Raw genomic sequence first — 26,033 nt, forward strand, 5'->3', positions numbered from 1 at the left:
CAGAAACTAAGTGACCTCTTTCCACCTCTTATTTTCAACAACAACCTTTCAGCTATCGCTAGCCAAAAAAAGGAGCTCTAAAACATGCATCAATAAATCACTCAGATGAGATGTCAAATTAAAGGAATTCCAACAGAAATAATTTAAAGTGAAAACACTCCTTGTACCCTGTATCATTTTGTGTCACTCTTTTAAGTATGTAACAAAATACCTGGCTCTTTTTTAGGAGCATAATCCTGGATGGACAGATCAACGCCTTCTTGACCTTTCCCACAGCAAGCTCTGAAGACAATTCCACACTGATATCCTATTTTTGGATTGGGTTCACAACTCTGTCCTTGAACTTGGGCAGCCTTTCCCAGCAAACAACAGTGACAACAAGTCTGTTAAAAAGAAAATGGAAATATTAACAAAGTCAAAACAACATGAGCTTTGACAATGAAGTCACTGGCATCTCACCTTGGCACTGATGGAAAATTCTCTGCAAAGTCTTTAAGAACTCCTGGTATACTTGGCTTACATTTCTTAACCTGTGGACTTCAATGAGCTCTGCATCTGGCCAAGCACAGAGCCTGGGTCAAGTTCCCAGAAAGACTGTGTATGTGTGAAGGTGTGTGCAAGCTGATGTGGAGGACCACATCTCTCCCCACATGTATACGGGATTTCATTACCCCCTGCCTGCACAGCCTGGATTCAAGCACTAGCCAAAAGTTTGAATTCTTCACACCCCTCCTTCCCATTGTGTCAATTTCAATGGGATACATTCAATGAAATGCAGGGCTCAGTTTGACTGGAGCTGCTTACTCAATTTCCTCCTTGAATGAACAAATGCCTCGTCCAAGGTTTGGGTTAGTAGGTCTTACAGAGGAGCTATTTTGCTTTGACAAGCGTAGTCAGACATTATTTAAAAGCATCACTGTCCTGACATGGCTTCCAGGAGTAACACATGATCTGCCTCTTCAAGACATGCTGAGCTGCAGCCCTGAAATACACCACAGAAGCAAGGACAGGACAAGTTAATCCTGTGGAGGCTTCCTTTATTTTAAATTGAGTAGATGCTGCTGATTTATTCAGTTTTCCGTCTTGCTGCCAGAAAGCAGCAAAAGTGTTTGTTTCTCTGGAACTGGTGTCTGCCAATTGCTGCTGTCACATGAAAGCAGATGTAAGCTTTTTTTTTTATTAGTTTTGTTAGTCTTCCAGACTCTATTTTGCTTGAAGAAAATTACCTGCCCCGTTAAACAGAACAGATGGAATTTGAAATAACTAAACTTTCAACTAAATTTCTATAGTTTGGCTCTTTAAGCACACACACCTGCTGAAAAGAAGGTGACTATGAAACGCTTTTCATTACTTTGAGATGTCTGTCCCTGCCTATATTCTAACTTTTCCCTTGTAAGGAATGACATGTTTCTCTCCCTGTACTGAACTGAAAAGCACTTTTAAAGCTTAGAGCAGCATGAAGGCAAGATAGTAACAGCATCCTGAAGTATGTAATATTCCATTTTGTATGATGTCATTAAATACAGAACAGAAACTTTTCCATGCTGCAGACTGCTGTAGGGCTGGAACTCGTCTCTCCCAGCCTCATCTCCTGGGGTGTTGTTTTCATGCCCTCCCACTCTCTAGGAGACATGTTTTCCCTTATTTACCCTTGCTTGGTGAGATGGCTCCTACTACCCACTTTTTTATACTAGCTTCTCCAACTACTTCCATCCAGTGGCAGATGCTGATCATCCTATTATGTCCAGGATAATTCCATCTTTTCTGGCTTTTTGGATTACTTTAGAAATAAACCCTTGATGATTACAACATTTCTCAATACTTATTCTGACATATCTAGCAATTGCTGAGACATTCTTCTCAAAGATCTTAAATGTGATGATAATTTTGTTAATTTTCAATTTTCCCAATTATAAATATAATAAAAAATAATAAAAAAATAATTTAAAAAATGAAAGTGAACTAAAGATTCATTACTTGACTTAAACCTACATATTTTTGATAACCGAATTTTTTTTAAGTTATTGAATAGGCTGATGCCTTGACCAATTTTGACATTATATAATTCTGGTATCCTCACTGGCTTCTGCTGGGAGACTGAGTCTGCTTTTTTATCTTGTCACATGATGTTCATATTGGGAGTCACAGGGTTTCTCTCGGTTTTGTTTTAAGCAGTGATCATTAACTTTTCCCTTTTTTAATTGTTGAATAGACTTACGTTCCTTACTTCTTTCACGTTAAGCCACCACTTGGAAAAACTATCTCCAGCTCATGGGCAACTTCAAGTACAGAACTTGCTAAATCTTGCAATAGCTGTGAAACACTGTATCTTCAATTAACATAATTATGTGCCCTGAACCATTTGTTCCAACCTGTATTTATTCTAACTGGGCACGATGCATCTTGATTTAGCATATTGACAATGAGAATAATTTATGTTTTTACACTTCAGGCAAAATGATGCCGAGAAGGAAAGTGTCAAGTGCTTTCGTAACTGGTGTGTTCGTTTTGCATGGCCTGGTTTTAGTAGTGGAGGGCCACAGGGGTGACTTCTGTGAGAAGCTGCTGGAAGCTTCCACCATGTCTGGCAGAGCCAATCCCTGATGGCTCTGAGGATGGACATGCTGCTGGCCAAGGCTGGGCCAATTAGAGATAATGGTAACACCTCTGTGATAACAGATTTAAAAAGAAGAGAAGAGGAGGTGAGAACATGTGAGGGAATCAACATGGGGACACCAGGGTCAGGGCAGAAGGAGGGGCAGGAGGTGCTCCAGGAGCCAGAGCTGAGATTCCTCTGCAGGCTGTGGTGAGACCATGGTGAAGCAGCTGTGCCCTGCAGCCATGGGGATCCAGAGGGATGCAGAGATCCACCCACAGCCCATGGGGATCCAGGTGGATGCAGAGATCCACCCCCAGCCCATGGGGATCCAGGGGGATGCAGAGATCCACCCCCAGCCCATGGGGATCCAGGGGGATGCAGGGATCCACCCCCAGCCCATGGCAGAGGTGCCCACACCAGAGCAGGTGGATGCCTGGAGGAGGCTGTGATCCAGTGGGAGACCCAGCGGAGAGAGGGGCCCTGCTTCCAGGCTGGAGCAGCCTGTCCTTGGGGGATTGTACCCCATGGGAAGAATGACCCACACTGCAGCAGTTTTGGGAGGATGTTTGCCCATGGGAGGGACTCACACTGCAGCAGTTTTGGGAGGATTGCTGCTCATGAGAGTGAAGAACTTCTCAAGCTGGAGAAGTTCACAGAGAACTGTCTCCTGTGGGAAAGGACCCCACGGTCTCACAGAGGCAGGACTCCTCTCCCTGAGCAGTGCAAGGAAATCTTGAGTGACAAACTGATCAAAGCCCCCACACCCTGTCTCCCTGCACTGCTGGGGGAGAAAAGAGGGTTTTAAGGGCTTATTAACTTCTCATTATCCTCCTCTGATTTTGTTGCTAATAAACTCACTTTGTACCTCTAAGCCAAGCCCATTTTTCCCTTGGAGTGTTTTCTTCAGGTCCTTAACTCATGAACTGTTCATTAAATTTTTTTCCCCTCTGCCCAGCTGTGGCAGGGGAGGGTGAGTGAGCGACTTACATGCATGCCCAGTGTTCAGCCAGAGTCTAACCACAACAAATGGTGTTCATCATAACTGAGTTTTCCTACTGACCCTCACAGCTTCTACACTGACAATCTCAAAAGCCAACATTTCATGACTGACTCATGAAAGAAGATGGAGAAGCTGATGAAGAGCACACTCAGGACTCTGTAGACCTGGACATGGTGTTTCACTGTGAACTTGGAAAGTCACCTTTACTTTCAGTTCTCCCAAAAGGGAGCATCACAGCAGTGATGAGCAGACTTTGACTCGTGTTCATGGTGCACTCTGGAATTCAAAGACAAAGTAGCATGGAACTACCACTAGCATGATCCTGGTACAATTAATTGAAATGTTTCCTTTTTCACACCAATTTTCCTGGCTGTTGGCCTGTTCTGAAAGCCTTTGATCCTTTAATCAGGAGTGCAGTATAATCTTCATATTAATTCCATTCTTGAGGTATTTGCAGCCATTTTCCAAGGGCTGCCAGTTGCCTGGAAGCAAGTTGTGATGACCACTTATTTATTTGCTAGAACCATCACTGATTGCATGGATGGTACAACCTATCATTTGTTATTACACCTTATTCACTGCCTGTAAGCCACTACTCCTTAAGTCACCCCAATAATAATATCAAACATTTTTCCCCTGGAATTATCAAAATCCCATGCAGCTTCAAAGCCATGCCTTGGTCCTCATGTTTGGATAGACAGTAGACAGCTGTGTCCTACCTGCAGTCCCAGGTTCCTTTGACTGCTTTCTCACAGAAAGGAATAAGGTTACACATGAGAAATATGAAGGTTTATTTTAGGTGTGATTAGGAAGCACCTGAAGTTCCTTAGATGAATAAGATCCCTTGATTATGTAAAGTTCACAATAGTTTTACAATATTTCTTATTATTTATGTTCAGCTTTAAGTTGCCAGTTTTGGTGTGAATCCTGTAGTAACAGTGCTTTTGGTATCTGTCCACAAGAGGTCTCTCCCTTGCTGAAATCCATTAGATGCTAACCAAAAACCCACAAATAACTCAGAAGAATTTTCCAGAACTTTTAAAAAGCTAAACAAAAATTTAAAATATTTTCAACATTCCAAAGCAATAAAACTTGTGCTCACCTATTGCACACACCTGAACAAATTTTTGAGATAAGAATGTATCTATCTTAACCCTTGAAAAGTACCTATGACAAATTTTGAGGCAAATGTCCAAGCACCTTAAAGATGGTTAAATTTCTAGAAGCTGCACTCATTTCTGCAGGGCTCTTGTGGTACAAACTTCTAAAAAATAATTTCTGCATCTCATGTACCAGCATCACATCTGGAAATTGATTGCTTTCTTTTGATGAAGATTTTAGAGATTAATCATTCATTTTGCATTTTTTTTTTCCAAGCCTAGAAAAACAATGCTTCCAAACAACCAGAGGAAAAAGTTCTGTCCATCATTTCCTATGCCTTTAAGTATAAAAGCTAAGGCAAATGTTTTCAAAATATGGTCTTTTTATCTTCTTTCCAATCCCAAGTTTTGGATTCAAAGGAAGGATTAGCTGCCTCATTCGCTGCAAAGAGCTGCAATTAATCCTACTAATCATTCTTTCTACTTCCTTGAAGAAGATAAAGAAGATCCAAAAGGCATGACCTAAGCTAAAAAAAAATGGACCAACTTAGGCAAAATGAGATTCCAGTTTGTTTACCACAGCAAGGCACAACTTTCAGACATTGTATGTCTCAAGGTGATCAAATCCAAAATGTAGTCAATAGAAAAAATGATGAATTGTTAAGTCATCTATGTCCACCATAGATAAGAGATTTCATTCAAAGATACTCCTACCTCAGTGAAGGTGCTACTTGTAGGATGTTCCTGTTAGGGAGTGGAAGGACAGAATGTGACTCACAAAGATTAATGAACTCAGACTATGTTTATACCAGTAGATTAAACAGGGACAGAATGTAGGCTCAGGGCATTACTCCACAATCACCTGTAATGTTTAAATTAAAAGCTCTAATGCCAACCAACACTCCATCAGACAAGGCTAAGTGTGTTCTGAGGCAAACACAGCCCTCCTGCACAGTGTGTTGCAGGGGAAGAACAGCAGCTACGTGACAGCTGTGCTGAGCCATTTCTTCTCAGGGCCAGAGATCAAGGCCCAGTCCAATTTGTTTATAATAAAACTGTCACTATCAAAATCTGCCATCTCTGAAGAAGTTTGGTCACTTACAAAAACAGCATTAAATCTTCTTCCTCATGCTGACAAGCCCACATAGGCAAACATCAGACACTTGGTGGGTAAGTGGGTTTCCTTGAACAGCTCCATTCTGGTTCAGAGCTGCCCCATAGCATGTGGTTAAAATAGTACTGCTGCTAAAATCCTGTCTTTGGTAAAAAGCACTAGGATCTGCAGGGTCCTCACCATCAGTCCTTGTTCATCTGCTCAGAGCCCTTCAAAATATTGACACAGAAGGCGAAATATTATTTTGTGCCACATTCATACTGAGAAGGTTGTGCTTCCCAGCAGTAAAGGCTGCCCACAGGAATTCCTGTGCCAAGACCAGGGCATTCCCTGGACATCATCAACAAGTGATGCATGGCCCCTCTGGGAGACACAGTCCACCATGGGACAAGGAAATACTGCACGCGTGGACAGACTCAGGAGAACACAACAATATCAGCCTCATTAGCATGGGCCATCTTTCTTTTCCTCCCAGTGAGGACCTGGATTACTTCCCAACCCTGAATTCAGTGACATCCCACTGACAGGAGCAGATCAAGCTATCATTTTCTAGAACATGAAATTTGTCAGTCAGACATTGTCTGCCATCCTCTGCAGAGTGGATTTTTAAATTTTAACCAAATGAAACACCAGCATCTTGAAGCAGTGGGAAGAACTAAAATCACTCTCATCTGTTCTCATCACCATGGAAAGAGATCCATAACAGGATCAAAGTTCTGCAGAACTGGCTCATGGTCAAGGTCATCATCTTACTGGTGGAACTTTCTTCCAAAAATAAACTGAAGAAAGGTATGACTATGCTCCCTTCCAGGCAGTGAGAGACCAAGACAGTAATAAAGGTGGAGGGCAGGGCACAGATTAATTAGAGATGCCAACAACAGGCCTTTTTATTCTGATATCAAATGCTGGTATCACAGGCTCACAGATCTCTCCATCCAGCTGTAAATCAAAGTCATGTTAACTTAGAACACTTACACAAGCTGGAATTATAAGAACTCTGAGAGGATTAACTTCAGTCCTACCCTTTTGGACCACCAATATTGAAAACCAGTGAGTCTGACCTTAGGCCTTGGTGCCTTAGTGAAAGCTGAAGCCTGAAATGTGTCTGAGTTTCTCACCCATCTGTCACTACAGCACTGATGGCCTCTTTTCATGCAAAAGTAGTTTCCTGGCCAATTACCCATTAAAGATTTTCTACCCTTTTGCATTCTGCCCTCAGTTAAAATGCAATGTGACAGTTTGCTTTGCTGAACAGGGCTCCATTTCTCAAAGAGATGGACAAAACAAAAAACTTTAACAGAGACATGAGGTGAAGGCAGTAAAAAAACTGTTCATATGCAGCAAGTCTAATGACCTTCAGGGTCAATCCTAAATAACCTCAATTCCACTTCTTCCACAAAAGGAGTACCTGTGATGTCTCACCTTGAAGTACTCGGCCTCACAGGTGGAATTTTTGGCTCTGTGCGAGTCGCACTCCTCACGCGCGCTGGCGAACTCCACGCCGTCGGAACAGGACTGCTTCTCCAGCTGGCTGCGGCAGCACTGCTCCTGGGTCATGCTGCCAACGGCAGCCAGGAAGGGGACAAGTGTCACAGGCAACATTTGACAATTAGTACTCACACTAGTTATGTGGAAAGCTGTCTCTGTGGGAACACTCTTACAACATAAAGATATTCTCTGGCAGCAGGCAAATTGTCCGTGTGACATGTTCAACACGGTTTCATTGCTGATTTACCTTGCAGCCTGTCCTAACAACTTTTTTTTAATAAATGGGTAACTTCAACCACACCTGCCTCAGGGCTCAGGGTTTTCAGGGCTGCGTTCTCCTCATGTCTGAGGAGACTGAGGGAAGGGAAAAGTCAGACCCTGGATCCTGTGAGAGCCTGCAATCCCAGGCTACCCTCACACCTGCTGCCCCAAAACAACAGGTATGGCACGTGGGAGGAAGATCAGAGCATTGTTCTGTGGGACACCTGGAGATAATGGAGAGAAATGAAGATACCAGGGCAAGTCACCGTGAAAAACAGCAGAGTGTATTGCAAGCAAGGGGAGAAGAAAGACAAGGGAAAGAAAAGTATTACAGGGCAGGGAGATGTGGAGAGGAGACAGGATAAAATTGTGCAGGAAACTTAGTTTCATTATTACACTGCTCATTAAATCATTCTATTTTATCTCAACGTCAATGAAAAAGCTGGAAAAAAAATCTGCATGAAGAGGTTTTAAACTCCTCCAGTCCAGTTGCTACTGTCACACAAATACAAATCCCAGTGAAGACCTTTCTCCACTGTACTTTTATGAGTAACTCTGCTTTGCTGGGTAAAGCTTTTCCACCACTAGCTTCTGTTACAGACACTGGGAAAACGAGAAAAAAATATCCTGTACTCCTAAAAATCCTCTATTCCACTGTTGGAAATTGTGATAAGATCAGGAAGAGGATTGGGTTAGTGGAACTACTTAACTACAGGCTTCTCCCACAATCACCTGAGATAAGTGGTTTAGTATGCATCCCCTCTGGAGGAGCTTTCCTGCTCTCCTGGACCACAGGATGACCTTTCAGCTGCCATGCACTATGAAGGATTCCCTCAGCTCTAAGGCCAGGCAACTAAAAGCAGGGGACATGTAGGTACTAGGCTCAGATTATGCATCTCTATGCATGTGGGTGAGGCCAGGTTGTCAAGATACACTCCTGAAGATTCCAATTACTATTTGTAATATTTGACATGGGTCACTTCCAACCCAAACCACTCTAGAATTCTACAGATCTGTGATTAGCAATGGTCTGACTGTGCAGTTCTCACTCAGACAAAAACAGCCATGATATTTCAATGCATAAGAACAAAATTCAGGATAAATTCATGTACAAATTATTCAAAAGTAGACTCTAAAGTCATAGCAAGAAATTAGGCCCGGGACAGTAAATTTATTTGGCAGGATATTTGAAGTTTTTGATATCTGATTTAGCTCCAGTTTGGAAGAATATGTAGCTTTTTTGTTGCTGAAATTCCCTCTGAAGCAGAATTTCCATTCCCTGCCCAGCTCTGGGGTGGTCTGACTTTCAGGGCTTTGGAAGCCTCTAAAAACTGAGCTCCAAGCCCAAGAGTGTGGGAGCTGAGACTTTCCAGCCTCTTTACCCCTTCAGATTCTCTTGAGGAGCTAGATATGTTAGCCACAGACAAGCAAACAAATAAACAAACAACAGCAGTCTTTCAGTAGATCTGTTTGATTCCTGGTGTTTCCTTGTTTTTTCAAACACAAGCCAACTCTTTGAAATCTCTGAAAAACAGGCAATTTCAACCAAAACAAGAAAGTTTCTTAAAATGTTTCCCACAGCTGTATTCATAAGTCATGTGATCCACCCTAACTGTAATAAGGAATTAAACATCAATTGGATACTAGATTAAAATACCATTTGTTCATTCTGAGAACAACAGCAACAATAAAATCACACTTCATTGCCCAAATCCTCCAGCCAAGTTGCAATGGTACCAAATATTGCTTGAGACTCTAAACACTAGTGTGGCAGTAACAGAGGCAGAAGTCCTTGGAGGACAGCAGAGAAAAGTGCTAGAAATACCCGCACAGTGCTGGTCTTCCTTTTCCCTCTGCACTTACCACAACCAGCTTGGCAGGCTCCAGGGAATCTGAGATGAACAGTGTCTCTCTTTGTCTTTCCTAAGTTCACAAGGCTTACAGCCTCAGCTAATGCATGCTCACTTTCCACTCCCCAACAAGGTGAAGGAGCTGTCTTTCCTGGCTAACAGCACATTTAGATTTGTCTCTTGGTGTAAAACCTTCCAGATGTACCATTAACAGTCTGTGGACCATTACAATATTGGTCTCTAAAAATAGAGAAGTAAAGTAGTACCTTTCTATAAGTCTGGGGTTTTTTTTTAGTTAGGAGTAATACTTTAAAAAGCCAAAAGCTGCTTTTTCTTTATCTGCCTTGTTCTGACTTGCAGTTAAAAGAGAACATTAGAATTTTTCTGAAAATAAGCAGGTATTCACAATATGGCAGATACTGTATAACACTAAATATTGAATCTTTAGAAGCATGAGGCCTCAACTGATATTCATTCAGGATATTTCAGGTAAAATAATGCATTTCTGAAGGACGAGTTTTATTCATGGCTCACCAAGACATCTAAAAAATCCTTATTCATTGTTTCAGATGTTGATCTAAACATCTGTTATTTCACTACTAGATAATTTGATTATAAATCAAGTTAAGAAATCCCATTTCATATTCTCACTTGTCCTTTCTGTTAAAATTTAACCAATGTGGCTGATTTTCATGAATTGAAAGTCATGAATGAGTTAATTGAATTAATTTCCAAATTAAAATTCTACACATCCACTTACATCCACAATATTTTCACTTTTATTATTCTCCTGTCTAGAGGATGCACTCCTAAAGCAGCACAGATTTCATAATCACCTCTTTTTTATTTCACTTCTTTTCATAAAAGCATTAAAATTTAACTTTTTGCTGAAAACAATGTCTTGTCTATCTACTTTTATTACCCTTAGTCTCTCTCATTCTACTTCCTTCAAGCTATGCTAGTGCTATTCATGCGTACAGTGGAAGGTCTTGGACAAAATATCAAAATTAAAACGAATGATTTTGCAAAAACAAGCTAGGTCTTCCAGCCTTAGAGTCTTCAGTCTGCATTCTTGCAACACTAATGAATAATGTTATTCCTGATGTAATTCCAGAAAGGCTACATATTGTTAAAGGCATGCAAATACCATATGGAGATAGACTGTTTCTGGCATGGGAATTAAGTTCACTTACTAAGAGTTCTGTGCAGGGGAAACTCTCAACTGAGGAAGAAAGAAAAAAAGACTTATTGGACAGGTTGAGTTCCAAAATTAAATGGCAGTGCTTTCCAGCTGTTGTGAGTTTAACCACACCACAAGAAAACAAATGAATGGGAAAAGACCCACTGTGATGACAGCCAGAGATATTGCTCATTAAAATTCTACGCTTGTATTTACTGAGCAGAGATAAACACTGACATTGTCCAGAGAGATAATGCAATGAAATAAAATCATGTGTGGGGCACAGTAAGAGATTGTAGACATCAGGCCTAGAGCCTTGTTTCAGCTTAAACACAATGGAGTTAAGAGCAGTCAGAGGGACCTTTGGAACTTGTGAACTTCACACAGGGTCTGGCTCACCTTATGTAGGACAAAAAAAGTAAGTATGTCTGCAGTTTGAAGCACACCACACTCAGTAAGTGACACTGAGACTGCTGGCAAGTCCCTCAGGAACCACAAGGGACTTTGGGAGAAGAATACTACAAATATGCTGGAACTCAGACCTGTCACCTTGTTTCTGGAATGCATGACAGATATGAGAATGACAGGGCTGGAAACTTATTCTTTCTTTACTATGGAAGAAATTCTTCCCTGTGAGGATGTTGAGATAGTGGCACAGGTTGCCCAGAGAAGCTGTGGCTGCCCCAGCCCTGGAAGCATCCAAGGCCAGGTTGGATGGGGCTCAGAGCAACCTGGGATGGTGGAAAGTGTCCCTGCCCATGGCAGGAAGGTGGAAAACTGGATGATCTCTAAGGTCCCTTCCAACCCAAACCATTCCACAATTCTATTATTACTATGGATGTATTTTAAATGGTTGAGAAATGGCTAAGGGGATGCAATTCTAACTCAATAGTATGGCAGCTGGTTCCTCACACAAACAACAGACTCTAGTGATGGGCTCCCTTTGAGGGAGGGACTGAATTGGAGACACCATTAAGTTATTAATAACCTAAACAGGTGATTCAAAACCAGCATGGAAATTCTTGTAAAGCATACTGAGGAAAGAACTCACATCCGTTCTCTTGTGTGTTGTGCAGTCTTTGCACAGGAACTGCAAAAAATCCCTTTTATTTCAGGAACTTTATCAAACCTGCTCACTTCAGAATGTGTTTTCCCCTTATATTCCCCTGCTAATCTTGCAAACTGAAGTTGAAATACACAGGGCAAACAACTCCCTTGGGCATAAGGGATATGGCTTTCTACCCCACCACTTTTCTAGAGCACTCAAGTCAGATGGTCAACACTGCACTGCACTAGATGGTCAAGGGATCCCAGCTGGGGTTTAAACAGCCACAGGAATGCTGACATGTGGCCCCCAGCAGCTCCCACTTCCATGCAGGAGTCTAAGTAGGAGCCAAGTTATTTTGAAAATCTGTGACCAATAAGGCATCCTATTTTTCAGTCCACTAGTCTCATCTGCCTAGACCTCAGCAAGGGCAATGGGCTCAGGTCTGTTCCCCTCTTTGTGCAGCAGGAATAAATGTAGAATGTGTAATTACCCTCACGTGTCTGCAAAAAGAATCGTGCTCCCTCAGTGCTCATTCTGGCTCCAGCTACAACAGCAATTAGGAGTTGAATTTGACCCTGATCTTTGTGTCTGAAACGACATCCTAAAGTGATTTTTCTGTACCTCTCACAGATATGCTAGTTTGCAATCATAACGGGAATAAAATAATATAGATGATAAAAAAAAGTGCTCCAAGGTGCCAATTTTACTTAGTCATTTTCAGAGTGAAACCAAGCATCAGGGAGAGCCTGCAGTCACAAATAAATGCAACTGAACTGAGTATTTCAACTCAAAGGGTTAAGAAGTGCACATACCTCTCACAGAATACGTGCCTTTTATTTTACTAGCATAATTATCTTAACTACATCTCAGTTATGCACAAAAGCTGGATGAATCATTAATAAGCTTTTTCTTCCAGTTCCTGTGAAGTCCTAGTGAGTCTCTAAAATTAAAATCTTTTGAAGAATAAATTATTTACAGCAGAATTTCAACTCACATTAAATCAAATTATGATTAAATCATCAAGATAATAAACCTTGTTTCCTGTTTTTCTTGCCTCTGTTTTGTCTGTAATTCTTATGACTCTTCAAGTATTTCCTAAATTGGCATTTATTTCCTATTTGTCAATTCTTCTGTGTAAGAGACTGCTTTCGATGCCAGTATAAATGCAAAAGTCAGAAAACATGGATAGACTTCCCTGGAAGACACATTTTTTCTGTAATAAAGATCAACCCACCACTTCTACAATTACCAAGGTTAAATCACTTTGCAATCCATTTGATTAGAGGGGAGCAAAGAAAATTGTTTTAAATACAAATTTATCTATGAAGTTTCCTCTCAAACTACAAGTTGTTAGCTCCACTAATTAAATATAACAAGTGCATGTAACAGCAAAAATAATGCAAACTATCATTTACATAAAAAGTACAAATGCCACAATAACATAAGAGACACAGTAGAATCAAAATCTTAATTAAACATCTGTCTTCATTTTTTCATTTAGAAGATTACCAAACAGAAATATCCTATCAATTCTTCGTAGAATTAAGAAATCTGTATACTAACTGAAGGGTTCTATTTTCTACAGTCAAATACATTTCATAGAATCATAGAAACACAGAATGGTTTGGGTTGGAGGAGACCTTAAAGCTCATCTCATCCACCCATCCTGCCACAGGCAGGGACACCTCCCACTATTCCAGGTTGCTCAGAGCCCCATCCAACTTCATTTTGGACACTGCCAGGGATGGGACAGCCACAGCTGCTCTGGGCAACCTGTGCCAGAGCCTCACCAGCCTCACACTAAAAAATTTCTTTCTAACATCTGATCTAAACCTACTCACTGTCAGTGTGAAGCCCTTGTGAATAATCTCTCTCCGTCTTTCTTGTAGGCTCCTTTCCTAAGGTGGACTAACTAGGAATCTCCTTGAATCACTCTATGGGGGAGCTGAAAGCTAAAGTCAGCTAAGGATTGCAGGAGGATTACTTGTGCAGCACCACAGAGGGCTGCCTCACGTACATACACGTGTACTCACTCAGACCATAGATTAGTCATGTGCAGGATCTGCTGTGTTTCTTTATAAAAGTTTGCCCAGGAATGTGGCCAGATTCACAGCCAGCTTGGTGACAGTGCAACCACACTGAGATGTCCTGACTGCAGGCAGAGCCCAAGACCCACAAGCAGAGCACAGTGGGAAAACCTCTGAGTAAGAGACAGTACATGCCACACGGGTTAGGGCTGGGTGAATCTACACTAGACTGACAGCAAAAATTAAAATAACTTGATGGATGAAAAGAAGGTACTCAGGAAGTACCCCCCAAGGCTACACATGGAATTGAAAAGCTGGGATATAAGAGTTGGGTGCTTCATCTCGTAAGTTGGCTTTAATAAGTGCCATTCCTATGGTTTCACATCAGAGTATAAACTGTGTTTTAATATATAATATGTAACTATGTACCTGCATTCTCTAGACTCGGATATTAAAGGCAGAGAAGCACATATTCTGTTTTTATTTGCCCATTCAACACCCTTGTCACAGCATTCTTCCACTGACAGATCTGCGGAAATGAAGAAAGAGAGAAAAACACAATATATTTAATAAAACCTTAATAAATGGTATTGCATCTGCCAGTTAAAATAACCCAACCAAATGCAAGCAAATCAGTTTTTTCTCTCTCTGACTTACACACAGAACAGGGAACCCATACAAAAAGCAACCATGGCCAAACAAAGCACCTGTCTGGACCTTGCAATAAAGCCCAGTGCTGGAGGTTTTCCTTCCTTGGTGAAGCAAACTGTATTTTCTCCTAATCTTCCAAAAGACAAAGACACAGCCTAGGGACTGATACACTGGCAGAAACCAGTTCAGATATTCCTGCCAAATAAAAGGATCTTTGGGATTGCACTCCTTTATTATCAAAAGCAGCACAAGCAATAAACAACCTTTTGAAATCCTGAAGAATACAGGATAAATCAAATACCTGATATGAAAAACAGATGAATCTCATTACAGGAAATTTTGCAGAACTATTTTTTCCTGAGATTATTATCCAGGTTATCTGTTTTCAATTTTTTATTCAGAAGAATGTCTGTAAATGCAAAAGTACTGTAGAGAGGAACAAAAAGGTACATGGTATTTTGATCACTTAACATATGAAAAAAAAATTAATCCTGTTAACAACTTATACCAACACTGAAACTAAGGGGAAAACCATGCCGAAGACAATTATTTGTGTAGAGTATATTTTTGCAAGCTTCTAATTTAATAAAACTGAATACAGTTAATGAACTGAAAAGCACTACAGATTTGCTTCATATTCCAAGTGCAAAAGTTCAGTGCACAGCAGGTGTATCAGAACTTGGAATAAAACATGAGTCACACTTTTCTATTAATTATCTTGTAGTCTGAACGCTGAACAGCTCCTTGTGTAACAAATATGCAAAGTATGTAAAAACCCTACCTGGTTATCCAGAGGGACAGGTTTCTGATAATTTCTCTCTGCTTCCTAAGTTTTTGACTGATGGCCCTGACAAGTTTCACCCATGAGTGCTGAGAGAGCTGGATGATAACATTGCCAGGCTACATATATGATCTTGGAGCTCATCGTGAATGAGAGGAGTTCCTGAAGGATGAAAGAGAATAAGTGTCTCCCTGACTTCAAAAAGGACAAGAGAGAAGATCTGGGAAACGACAAGCTTGTCAACCTCTTATAGAATTTTGGAATCACTCAGGCTGGAAAAGCCTCTGAGATAAAGTCCAGCCTGTGACTTATCCCTACCATGTCACCCAGACCAGAGCACTGAGTGCCACATCCAGCCATTCCTTGGACACCTCCAGGGATGGGGGACTCCACCATCTCCCTGGGCCATCCTTGCCAATGCCTGAGGACCTTTTTAGTGAAGAAATTCCTCCTGATGTCCAACCTGAATAACCCCTGGAACAACTTGAAGCCATTTGGCCTCATCCTGTCCCTTATTCCCTGGGAGCAGAGCCCAAACCTCACCTGGCTGCTTCCTCCTGTCAGGGAGCTATAAAATGTGAGAAGGTTCCCCTTGAGCCTCCTTTTCTCCAAGCTGAGCCTTCACAGCTCTCTCAGCTGCTCCTGATGCTCCAGAGCCTTCCCCATCTCCATTCCCTTCTCTGGACATGCTCTAACCCCTCAATGTCTTTCTTGTAGAGAGGGGCCCAGAACCAGACACAGGACTCAAGGAGTGGCTTCCCCCAGTACCAAGTCCAGGGGAAAAATCACTGCCTTGGCCCTGTTGGTCAAACTATTTTTGATACATATCAGGAGGCCATTGGTTTTTTGCCCGTTTGGCACACTATTCTCATTCTCTGGGAAGGTGGTGGAGTAAATCCTTTTGGAAATAACGTCCAAACACATGAGGGACAAGAATGTGACTGGCAGAAGTCAGCTGGGATTTATGAAGAGTATATAATGCATTAAGCATGATGATGAAGCATATGATTAGTTAATTATCTCACAGCCTTTGACAAGGAGGTGGCTAGTTTAGCAGATGAGCTGATGTTGTTTCCCATGACATCTGTGAGGCTTTCAGCACCATCTCTACAACATCATTACAGACAAGCTAACAATGGACACTTTAGGTAAGCAGACAGTGAGGTGGCCAAGGGGAAACAGTGCACCCTCCACCAGCTCACAGATCATACAGATCTGGCAGGAGTGGCTGATGCACCAGAGGGTCATGCTGCCGTCCAGAGGAAGCTCAACAGGCTGGAGAAATGGACCAAGAGGAACCTCAGGAAGCTCTCCAAAGGGAAATGCAAACTCCTGCTCCTGGGGAATAAGGCCTATGCAGCAGCTCACACTGAGGACCTGCCAGCTGTAAAACAGCTCTGCAAAGAAGGACCTTGGTGTCCTGTTGGACTCCAAGCTATCTGTAAGCCAGCAATGCACTTTCCCAGCAATAGACCCACACCATCTTAGACTTCATTAGACAGAACATTGGCAGCATGGGAGAGATGTGATCCTTCCCCTCTGCAGTGCACTGATAAAACCACATCTAAAGGGCTGTGTCCAGTCCTGGGCTCCCCAGTTCAAGACATGGACTTGCTGGACTGAGTCCAGTGCAGGGCCTCCAAGACAATCCATGCCCTGGAGTGTCTTTCATATGAAGAGAGACAAGAAGAGCTGGGACTGTGAGGTGCAGAGAACAGAAGGCTTGGGGGGGGATCTGCTGTTTTTTTATAAATACATGAGAGGAAGGGATGAAGAGGGAGCCAGACTCCTCTCCATAGTGTTCACTAACAACAGACACTTGACTCAAGTTATACCATATGAAGTTCCATCTGAACACCCCCTTACTTGTGAGAGTGCCTAAACTCTGGAGGATTTCAAGAAGTCCCTTTCAGCCTAAATGATCCTGTGACTGATTACTTAATGAAAAATAAGTAAGATCCTTCCATCTGTTTGTTGCACAGAGGAAGGCAAATCTCATGCACTTGTTTTTTATGGAGAAGATGAAGTACAGAAGGATGAAATGACTTGCCCAAATTATATATCTAGCTGGTGGCAGAACAGGGAGCACACATGATTGTCTCATCCTTAGTTTTGGTCCAAGCACATCTGAAATGAACACATTTCAACAGGCAGCCACATTATATACAAGACTACATCTTCACAAATTACTTTTGCAGAGAAGCATGTGTCTCCTCTGGCTACAGCAGTTACAAAGCCATCATTCTCAGGTGCTCCTGAGGTAGGAGCCTTCCATCTGTCTACATACTCACCACCTAACTTGTTGCAGTTATTAAAATATGCTGAAGTATCTAAACTGTTCATGATCACTCTGACACACATCAGATAGAGTTTGTATCTGCTCAGCTGGTAGATACTCACATGTGGGGAAGGCAAGAGCAGCTAAAAGCACATAGAGAAATTAAAGTTGAGCGAGATTTTAGGATGCATCAGTCATTTGAGGTAGGTACTCTCAAGGCAGTTATCAATTCTACAGTGGAAAGCTCTGTAGTATTGCACAGAAATCTGACTTTCCCTGCTTAGTAAAGATTACATCAAAGTGAAAAAAAGAAATATTAGGAGGATGATCAGGGGAATCAAAGTCCTGCTAAATGAGGAGAAACTGGGAGAAACAGACCATTTTAGGCCTAGATAAGTAAAACCTGTGAATGAACACAGTTCCTGTCAACATATATTGCAGTATTTACAGTATTATTATAGTAAACAACAATCAGAATTATGGGATCAATTAACCAAACATGTTTTAGTAAGAAAATCATTATACTTATAAGCAGAATTACATTTAAGTGTAAGTTTATAACAGTGCTCTGCATTCTATGACCCAGGTCATTTTTCTAGTCTTACCCAAAATAATGGTAAAAATTCTGTCATTACTAAGTCAAGGCAGTATTTCTCTTGAATTTCTCAGTGTGTCCAGAATTCACGCCAGTGACTGAAAGCTAAGTGCAATTTATAATGCTTCAGATTAAACCAGTCTAGTAAATAACTCTCTGCCTGAAATCCATGCATTTGTGTCTAAGCTCTTCTTTGGGAATAGGGACCCTGTCTGGGGCCCTCTGGCTGACAAACATAATATGCATCAAATTTCATACAAAGGATTGCAAATAACCTTTTTTTTAGTGCTGCTGTCTGCAATCAATCTTAAGTGTGTTGAAAAATGATACACATTTAGCTGAAATGCAGAACTGGCTGCAGGTTTTTGCAGGGCTTTGTACAAATGAGTCTTTAGCCCAATTCCTCCCCAGAAGGACAATTCCTGGCTCAGGACACCAACTCTTCCTTCCAAGCCCTGGCAACACACCTCTACTCCTACCAAATAACCCAAGAATTCAAAGCAGGCCAAGCTAAGCAAGCTTGTCTGAAGAAATGCATCCAGAAAAAGAAGGATCATGGAGAGTTTGTTGAAGGAGAATTGGCCCATTGTTTTGGTGACATCACAATTTATATCCTCTAAAGATCCTGCCTAACATCTCCTGAGAATAGAGGGAAGTGAAAAACAAGCAGTAAAAAAAGCACTCCACCCTCAAGGCCATTCTTCTAAAACGTAAAAATTAAACAGTGAAAAACATTTTCTCTTGGCTTTGCAATTTGGTTTAAAAACAGTAATTCCCAGGCAAATCCTCATTCTTTCAAAGTCTCAAAGTGTGTGCCTCACATATTGGGTGTCAACTTCTGATTGCACTAGAAGTGATTCTACTTGGGCATTAAGAATTGCTAATGGGTATTTAGAAACAGGACAGACTTACCATCTGCCAGCTGCAGTTTTGTTGCTGATTCAACTATACACATGTGCACATTCATGTGGCTCCCAGCTGGAAATCCTTGAGTAAAAAGTTCATACTGAGGCCATTTGTGCCTTCTTACACCCTCTTCAGAGGGCCAACAGCATGGAGGGGCTGTGGCCTCTTTGCAGCCTCTCCTAACTATGAGCTGGTACTGCAGGGTGGGCAAAGAATCAGGCAGTGGGAAGCAGAAGGTAGAGACTACTCTGATTATGACATCTCAAGGAATTTCACTGAAAGAATGGGGGTTTTTTCTTGACTGTAACCATATGTCTCTTACTTCAGCTAGTGGGCTCCGGGCACACCTCAGAGCTGCAGTGCCAACAATGATCAAATAGGAATAACAGTGCTGCTCCACTGAACCTGGTGCTCCTTCAATTTTGCCAAGTGCACCATGTGTCATGCAAATCAGCCAAAGAAATCTCAGGCATCCTAAAAACAAAGCCCCTATGGGAAATGCTGATGACATCATCTGTGTTCGGATTAAATGTGTCCTTTTATTTGGAGGGAGAAACCCTACAGGAAAGTTGTAACATGCAAATACAGTGTCAAATTAATTTTGTAAAATTGAGGAACGCTGGTTCAGCTTTCTGGTATCACAAGACAGAAAAATATGGGGATAAACCAGGGCTCTTTAATATGAGAGCATGACAACTTCCTTTTCATCAGATACAGTAATTTTGCATGCTAACTGATTCGTTCATGAAATCCCAGATTTATTTTGAATAAAATCCAATGCAGCTTTATCACTACTTTGCTCCTGTACAAAAGTACAGAAGTGCAGAAGGTCATCCAAAAGAACTTGAGCTCTGTTAGTATGGTAACAGCAAGGAAGCCTGTGCTAATGGATACCTGGTGTTTGTTGGATTTTAAGAGAGATTTCAGGAATCATGAGAAGGAGACAGTAGAAACACAGATGGAGCTGAGTTCTCTAATTTTACAAAAGACATAATGAAGAAAATCTATCAGATAGGGCATGATTAAGGACAAAAATATTCAAACATTATTTGTGCATGATGCATTCATGTGCTAGTTCTGAACTATGTTTACACAGACATGATGTGTAAATGCAAAGGTTGTTTTTTTTTAAAAAAAAGATAGTTTGCTAATTTTAACAGGATTGCCATAACTTGTGGGAGTTCAAAGCAAGAAATAAGGTTAATATCTGCATAACCTTAGACTTTTATGATGTAACAATTGCTTATCAGCTGCTGCAGTGAATATTTTCTGCAAAAAAAAGATAAACTGATGAACATTACCCAAAAGCATGATTCCTGGAATAAGAACCCCCAAATTGTTTATTGTGCAAATGATAAGCAGAAATAAAGAGAACTGGATACATTTTATAGCAGTAGCATCCCAGCTAGATCAAAAAGGGACATTTTTTAGGCAACAATCTACAACAGTAGCACAGTTGCCTCTAATGGAAAGGCCTATCTACAGTCCAAAATTGGATAGCTGTTCATTACTCATCACTGATATATGGAACACTTATTAACCTGATGGTGAAACCAAACCAAAGGGACACCTGAGCCCTAGGTGGGCTCACCAAGTCAGTGCCAGTTAGGATTGCCTGTTCTTCAGGGCAGTCAATGATGTGACCCTCAAACACCTCAATCTGCCAGCCCACATAACCAGCTGTAGTTGGGTATGGATTTGGAAGTGAGTCCCCTTGAGTGAGGTCAAGGGGTCAAAATCACACCTTCTTACTAAGATGCTTATAATCCTTTAAGCACATGAATTGATTATGTTTCCAATTTATTATGTTTGATTATGTTTGTCTGCAGTGCAGATCTTTCTCTTCACTCAATTTACTTTGTAAGAGGCTCAGCACTATGGAATGTGAGAAAACAAAACATGATAATTGCTTTTCAGCATATGAGGATACAGGCAACAGATAGACTCTGAGAGCTCAGCACTAATCCAACATGTTTCAGTAACAGTATGTCAGCAGAATTTCTGGAACTTGTGATTGCAACAGGCACACACTGGTTTAGGTTTCCAGTAAGAAAAACCACTTTTAACAGTCACTGTGTACCTTTCTGATAAAGCCTCTCTTGTCCTGTCCAGAAAACTCTCTTACTATCAATGCTCATCCATCTAAATGCCAGCTGGAAAAAAACCCCAAATCTGCTTACAGAATTTGACCTTCAGAATGACAGATTGGCCAGCCATAATACTCAGAGTCACATTCTTCATCTTCCAATCTCCCTTTACATCTGCATTCTCACAAAACTACAGCAACTGCATATCCCTTTAACCAAGGCTCCCCTTTGCTCAGCATTCAGGGCAAACAAAGTATGCTTGGCTTAACCTACTACACCAAATTAATTCCTCCTGAACAATGACACCTGGCTGCTACCAGGTGGACAAAGTCAGCTGCTTTTGTAGCAGGGACAGCAGTTAATTGTCAGGAGCTGGGATTTGTACTCTTCATTTTTTAGCTCTTCTTACAACAAACTGTGGAAATGCTGTCTCTGGCAATGCAAACACACCCTGGCTGGCCATTTAAGGTATTGAATAGACCTAGAGAAATGTTTAGACAAGAGGGAAGCCAGTCGACTTCAAAGGTCCAACTGGTAATAGACTAACACGACAAATACAGCTTTGCTGCATCTTCATATTGTGTGTAAAACAAGGGATTGGGTACACAGAATAGGGGCAAGGGTGAAGGAGACATGAAACCATGAAAGCGAAAATCTGGCCCCATGATTCCCTGAAACAAGTAGTTTGAACTGGAAGTAAGGGAGCAATGAAGGAGAGCATTACCATTTTTCATCTGAGACAATGTATGTGGTGGATCCCTTCAGGATGGAGCTGTAATGAAGATGTCCCTCTTCCATTTTGTATGAAAAGAAAGAAGCAAAGTGAAAATAAGCTTTTCTTTTTCTGCAGAGAAGTGCTGTTTCACCTCCAGTACACCAATACACTGATGAGGTACAGTGAACAGACACTGTGGCACTAGTCATCTTTGGACAGTAAGATATTCTCAGTCATTTCACTCAGTAGTTCTTACAGACTCCCTTAAAGACTATGACAGCCTGAACTTCTTAATAAAAGCATAAAACATGGATCCAGGACATCCTTTCTCCTAACACCCACAGCAGCAGGGGCCAGGAGGAACTCCCCAATGCCTATGTTGTAGGATGCAAGGCTGTGTTCCTCACTAGCTGTCCCTATCCTGTCCTGCTCTAGTCCCTCAAAGAGGATCTATGACTTTGGGCTTCTCTCTTCCAAGTGTGAGGAGTCATACTGGAGCTTTACAGGCTGATAGACAATTTCAATTCACATGCAGCTAAAAACTATAACATCCTCTCTAAACATGTTTAAAGGGTTTGAACCTTTACTTTCAGGTAGATTCTCAGCTAAGGGTGATTATTTCAGGACAGCAGAAATCACTGAAGAAACCCACTTAGTACAGTAACTAAAGCAGCAGTACCCTAAAGGAAATGCCTGGTATGTTAGTGTGTTTTGTGGTTGGTTTGAAAACAGCCAACATTTTACTGGAAATTTTTTTAAGTCTGGAGAACACTCATTTACGGGGAATGTGACTCTGGTAGCACCAGTACTGGCCATCATAAAACTAGGGGATTTTTCAGATGCAGCCAAACCTCAATTTATAAGATATCTGTGTGCAATTTATAAAACAAGTTCTTAAAACCTTCCAAGACAATAGCTGGCGATGAGGACAGGCCTGATGGAGGCAATGCTATGCTGCAACATCCATTATGTCCCTAGTGGGGAAAGCACATGCTTTACTGCAGAGCGTTTATTATGTCTCAAGTCTAAAAAAAACAATCTTTGTAAAAGTAGGCAATTGGCTACTAAAAATTAGAAAAGACAACTCCTTCTACTGAATGAAGCATCTTAAATATATATATATGTGTTTATATAAATATATATATATCTCAGAAAAGATGAAGATAAAGAAGGCCTTGGGAGGTTATCTTTTCTTACTCACTACTTTCAGGGAGACCTGATAAAATTCAGTCAGCTGTGGGTAGAGTTCCACACAGTTGCCCAAAATCAATATCAAGTGAGACTGATTCCCAAACTTGTCTATAGCAATGTGCTCTTGTGCTCCAAGATCTCATACACTCACCAACAACAGAAATTTTTTAATAATATATTACCTCATTGTTCACTCCAAAAGCTCATTTCAATTCATTCTTTTGTTGCTATCTCTTATACACCCAACCTTCTGTGTACCTGAAGACTGCTGCTCCCTGAGGATGCCTTTTCTGGGAAGATACTAGCATAAATTTTTCATCTTTCTGGACAGGTTATTTTTGGGTTTCATGAGGAGGCTGAAGATATGTATATGTATATGTATTTATCCAAAATAAAGCTACTTAAATAAGAAGGATATGAGAATGTCTCAGAATATCAACCACGTATGCTCAAGCATTTCTATCACAGTAAAATGATTTCTATTTCTATAGCTATTCCTGTAAAATTATTACAAGAAAAATATTTTCACACTGGGATTTCTGTATTTCATCTGATTAGAAAATTAACAACAATAACTATGCTCTTATATACTGCTAAAATAAAATGTATCTACTCTGTAGGCAGCATGCTTATTGTTGAATATAAAAAAAACTATGGACAATGAGAAAAGAGTCTGATATTCTAGTATTGCCATATTTAAGAATAGTCAGGAAACACTAAGCAGATGGGGTAAAATTTATAGCACAATGGGTCAAGGTTCAAGTATGGAAGGAGCCATAGACTTTACAGAGCAGGAAGAAAATACAGATCCCTTTTTTTTGCATATATATATATATATATATATCAATGTTTTAGGGAAGGTTTCGTTTTAGGGAAAACATTTCTAGAACACTTACATGAGACTTTCCTCATTTTGAAATTATCTATACCAAGCCACAAATCAGTATCTTTCTCTCTCAGATTCTCTGACTAAGCATTTATATTAAAAGTACTGAGTACCTGAAATTTAGTCAGTCACAAGAGCAAAGCTGGAAGGTGGCAGTATCAATGGATCTACTGCAAGTAGCATTTGCACATTATATCCTTCCAAAGCTTCATAAATCCTTGGAAACACCCTAAAAAGCTGCAATATACCATACAAAGTATTTCTACATCTGTACAATTCAGCACAGAAAAAAAAAAAAAAAGATATTTTTGGTATTGATTTCTTTATTACTAAGATTAAAGTTTCAATCCAGATTTTGACTAGACTCAAAACCAAACCATTTATTGGGGAACTGTGCCCTTATACTGTGCCCTTGCTCATTTGTGGTGCTACCATAACCCAGAAAACAATATACTTCCTGTATGTGAGTACTCAGTACCCAAAACTATATCAGCTCTCTTTGAATGAAAATGTAACAGTAATCTGATTAACTGAAAAGAGTATGAATGAAAATCCCTGAGAATCTTGGAATTTATTTTCTTCCAAAGGTACAGCAGCACATACTTCAAATCCAAAAAAGTTTCTCAAAACTTTTAAGTCTGAGATAGGTTATAATAGCTAAAAATCAGAGACAAAATACTCCTTAGTGCTGGGGGAAAATAGAAATGTTGCTTGCTTTAAAACATGAACAGAAGAAACTTAATGAACAGCCTTAGCCAAAGATTTGTTTGTATATTGAGAGGAGTACAAACATGGGAGATGCTTGCTGCATCCTGTTGATCAGAGAAGACTTTCAACATGACTTATTCTGGACTGTCCTGTTTCTTACCAGAGGACAAGTAACCTTGCCAAGTCTGATAAAAATGCAGGTGACTGTCACAATTTTCCCCTCACTGCACACTCTGTCACCATAAATCACCCAGTACCTAATAGCAGGTCCTTGTCTACTCCATCTCCACTTACTTGACATTATTCTGAGCCTTTTTTTATTCACAAAATATTATGGCATGTAATTCTAGCCATTTTTCTAGAACTCCTCACTCATCTGTACTGACTTTTTCTCTAGTTTTTAGATTTTTTGGTTGTTGCGGCTTCTTCCTACCTTTTCTCTCTTGCTCCTGACAACTCCTTCATTTATTTCTTTGCAGACAAATTTTCTATTCTTTCTTACCCAGCAATCTTCTTATCTTGGAGCAATGCTATCCAACCTACCAATTTAATTGTGTGATAACTAATAAAATCTCACCCCTGGCCTATCTCCTTCCATCAAATCTACACAAAAACAGGAGTGTGTAACATTTCCAGAGTGTTTACAAAAGTTTCTGCCTATTTTGGCTAAAATTAACTGCTTAGTTTGTTATTTCTTAACTTTACTAATTTTCTTTGCTTCTTGTAACAGTCACCCATCACTTTCTGCTACATTTTCACAAAAGCTTTTGTTCATTAATCTCTTTCCTACTAACCCACTCTGTGTTACTATTAAAATTCTTGCCTGTGCTCTAAAGTTGTTTTATTTGGATTTCAGCTCTCTCTTTCTTGACCTTCTCTGTTTGATCCCCTTTTATTCTCTACAGATATTTTACTACATCAAGTAAACCCAGATTCTCTGTTTACTGAATTCATTTTACCACCTACTTCTTCAGAAATATCCATAACTCAAAAAACCAAACTCAGAATCTTTCATGGTCCCAGTTAACTATTTCAGTCAAGTCCCTGAGGGTTAAAGCCCATCCTTCATTTCAGAAAATTGTAAGAGAAGTAAAACAAGTTGGTCCTAACACAACTATTTATTGAAAACACATGTAAAGTTGATACGAAACTTGCAGAATGGGCTAAAGTAGGACAACAAATAAATAACTTTTGAAAATGCATTGACCTATTCTCAGATAATGCCTGAAACCTAACAGAACAATATAAATATAGTGCAGTAACTTGATAAGCTGGCTTATGGGGGTTTCTCTTGGATTTCAATAACACGTCTGCTTTCAATTACACAGATGAAAAACAAAGAGCTTTAACATCTTGCTCTTCTCCTGATTGCAATAAAAAGTCATTTCTGTAAATGGCCTCTTAAAATGAAACCCAACTAAAAGCTAATTTAGAGGTAGCACTCACGTTTTAGGACTGGTAGTATGTGATTTTTTGGGGCAGATTTTATTTATGATAGCACGCAAGAAAGTACAGATTCAGCCTTTCATGTGTCCTACCTCCACCCATATACTTCTCATAAATGTACT

The 26,033-nt window shown here is 40.5% G+C and overlaps 1 protein-coding gene across 2 annotated transcripts in view; it reads right to left on the reverse strand.

Moving 5' to 3' along the window:
* Positions 1-26,033, reverse strand: part of FBLN1 (fibulin 1) — a 76,884-nt gene that overhangs the window by 47,965 nt on the left and 2,886 nt on the right. For both annotated transcript variants that reach the window (XM_056481914.1, XM_056481915.1), the window contains exons 2-4: positions 14,097-14,196; positions 7,236-7,371; positions 212-383 (exon numbers count right to left, since the gene is read on the reverse strand). In XM_056481914.1, the coding sequence (XP_056337889.1) occupies positions 212-383; positions 7,236-7,371; positions 14,097-14,196 (408 nt within the window). The remainder of the gene's footprint in view (positions 1-211; positions 384-7,235; positions 7,372-14,096; positions 14,197-26,033) is intronic.

The sequence above is a fragment of the Oenanthe melanoleuca genome, chromosome 1A (genome assembly GCF_029582105.1).
Source record: "Oenanthe melanoleuca isolate GR-GAL-2019-014 chromosome 1A, OMel1.0, whole genome shotgun sequence".
Taxonomy (NCBI): Eukaryota; Metazoa; Chordata; class Aves; order Passeriformes; family Muscicapidae; genus Oenanthe; species Oenanthe melanoleuca.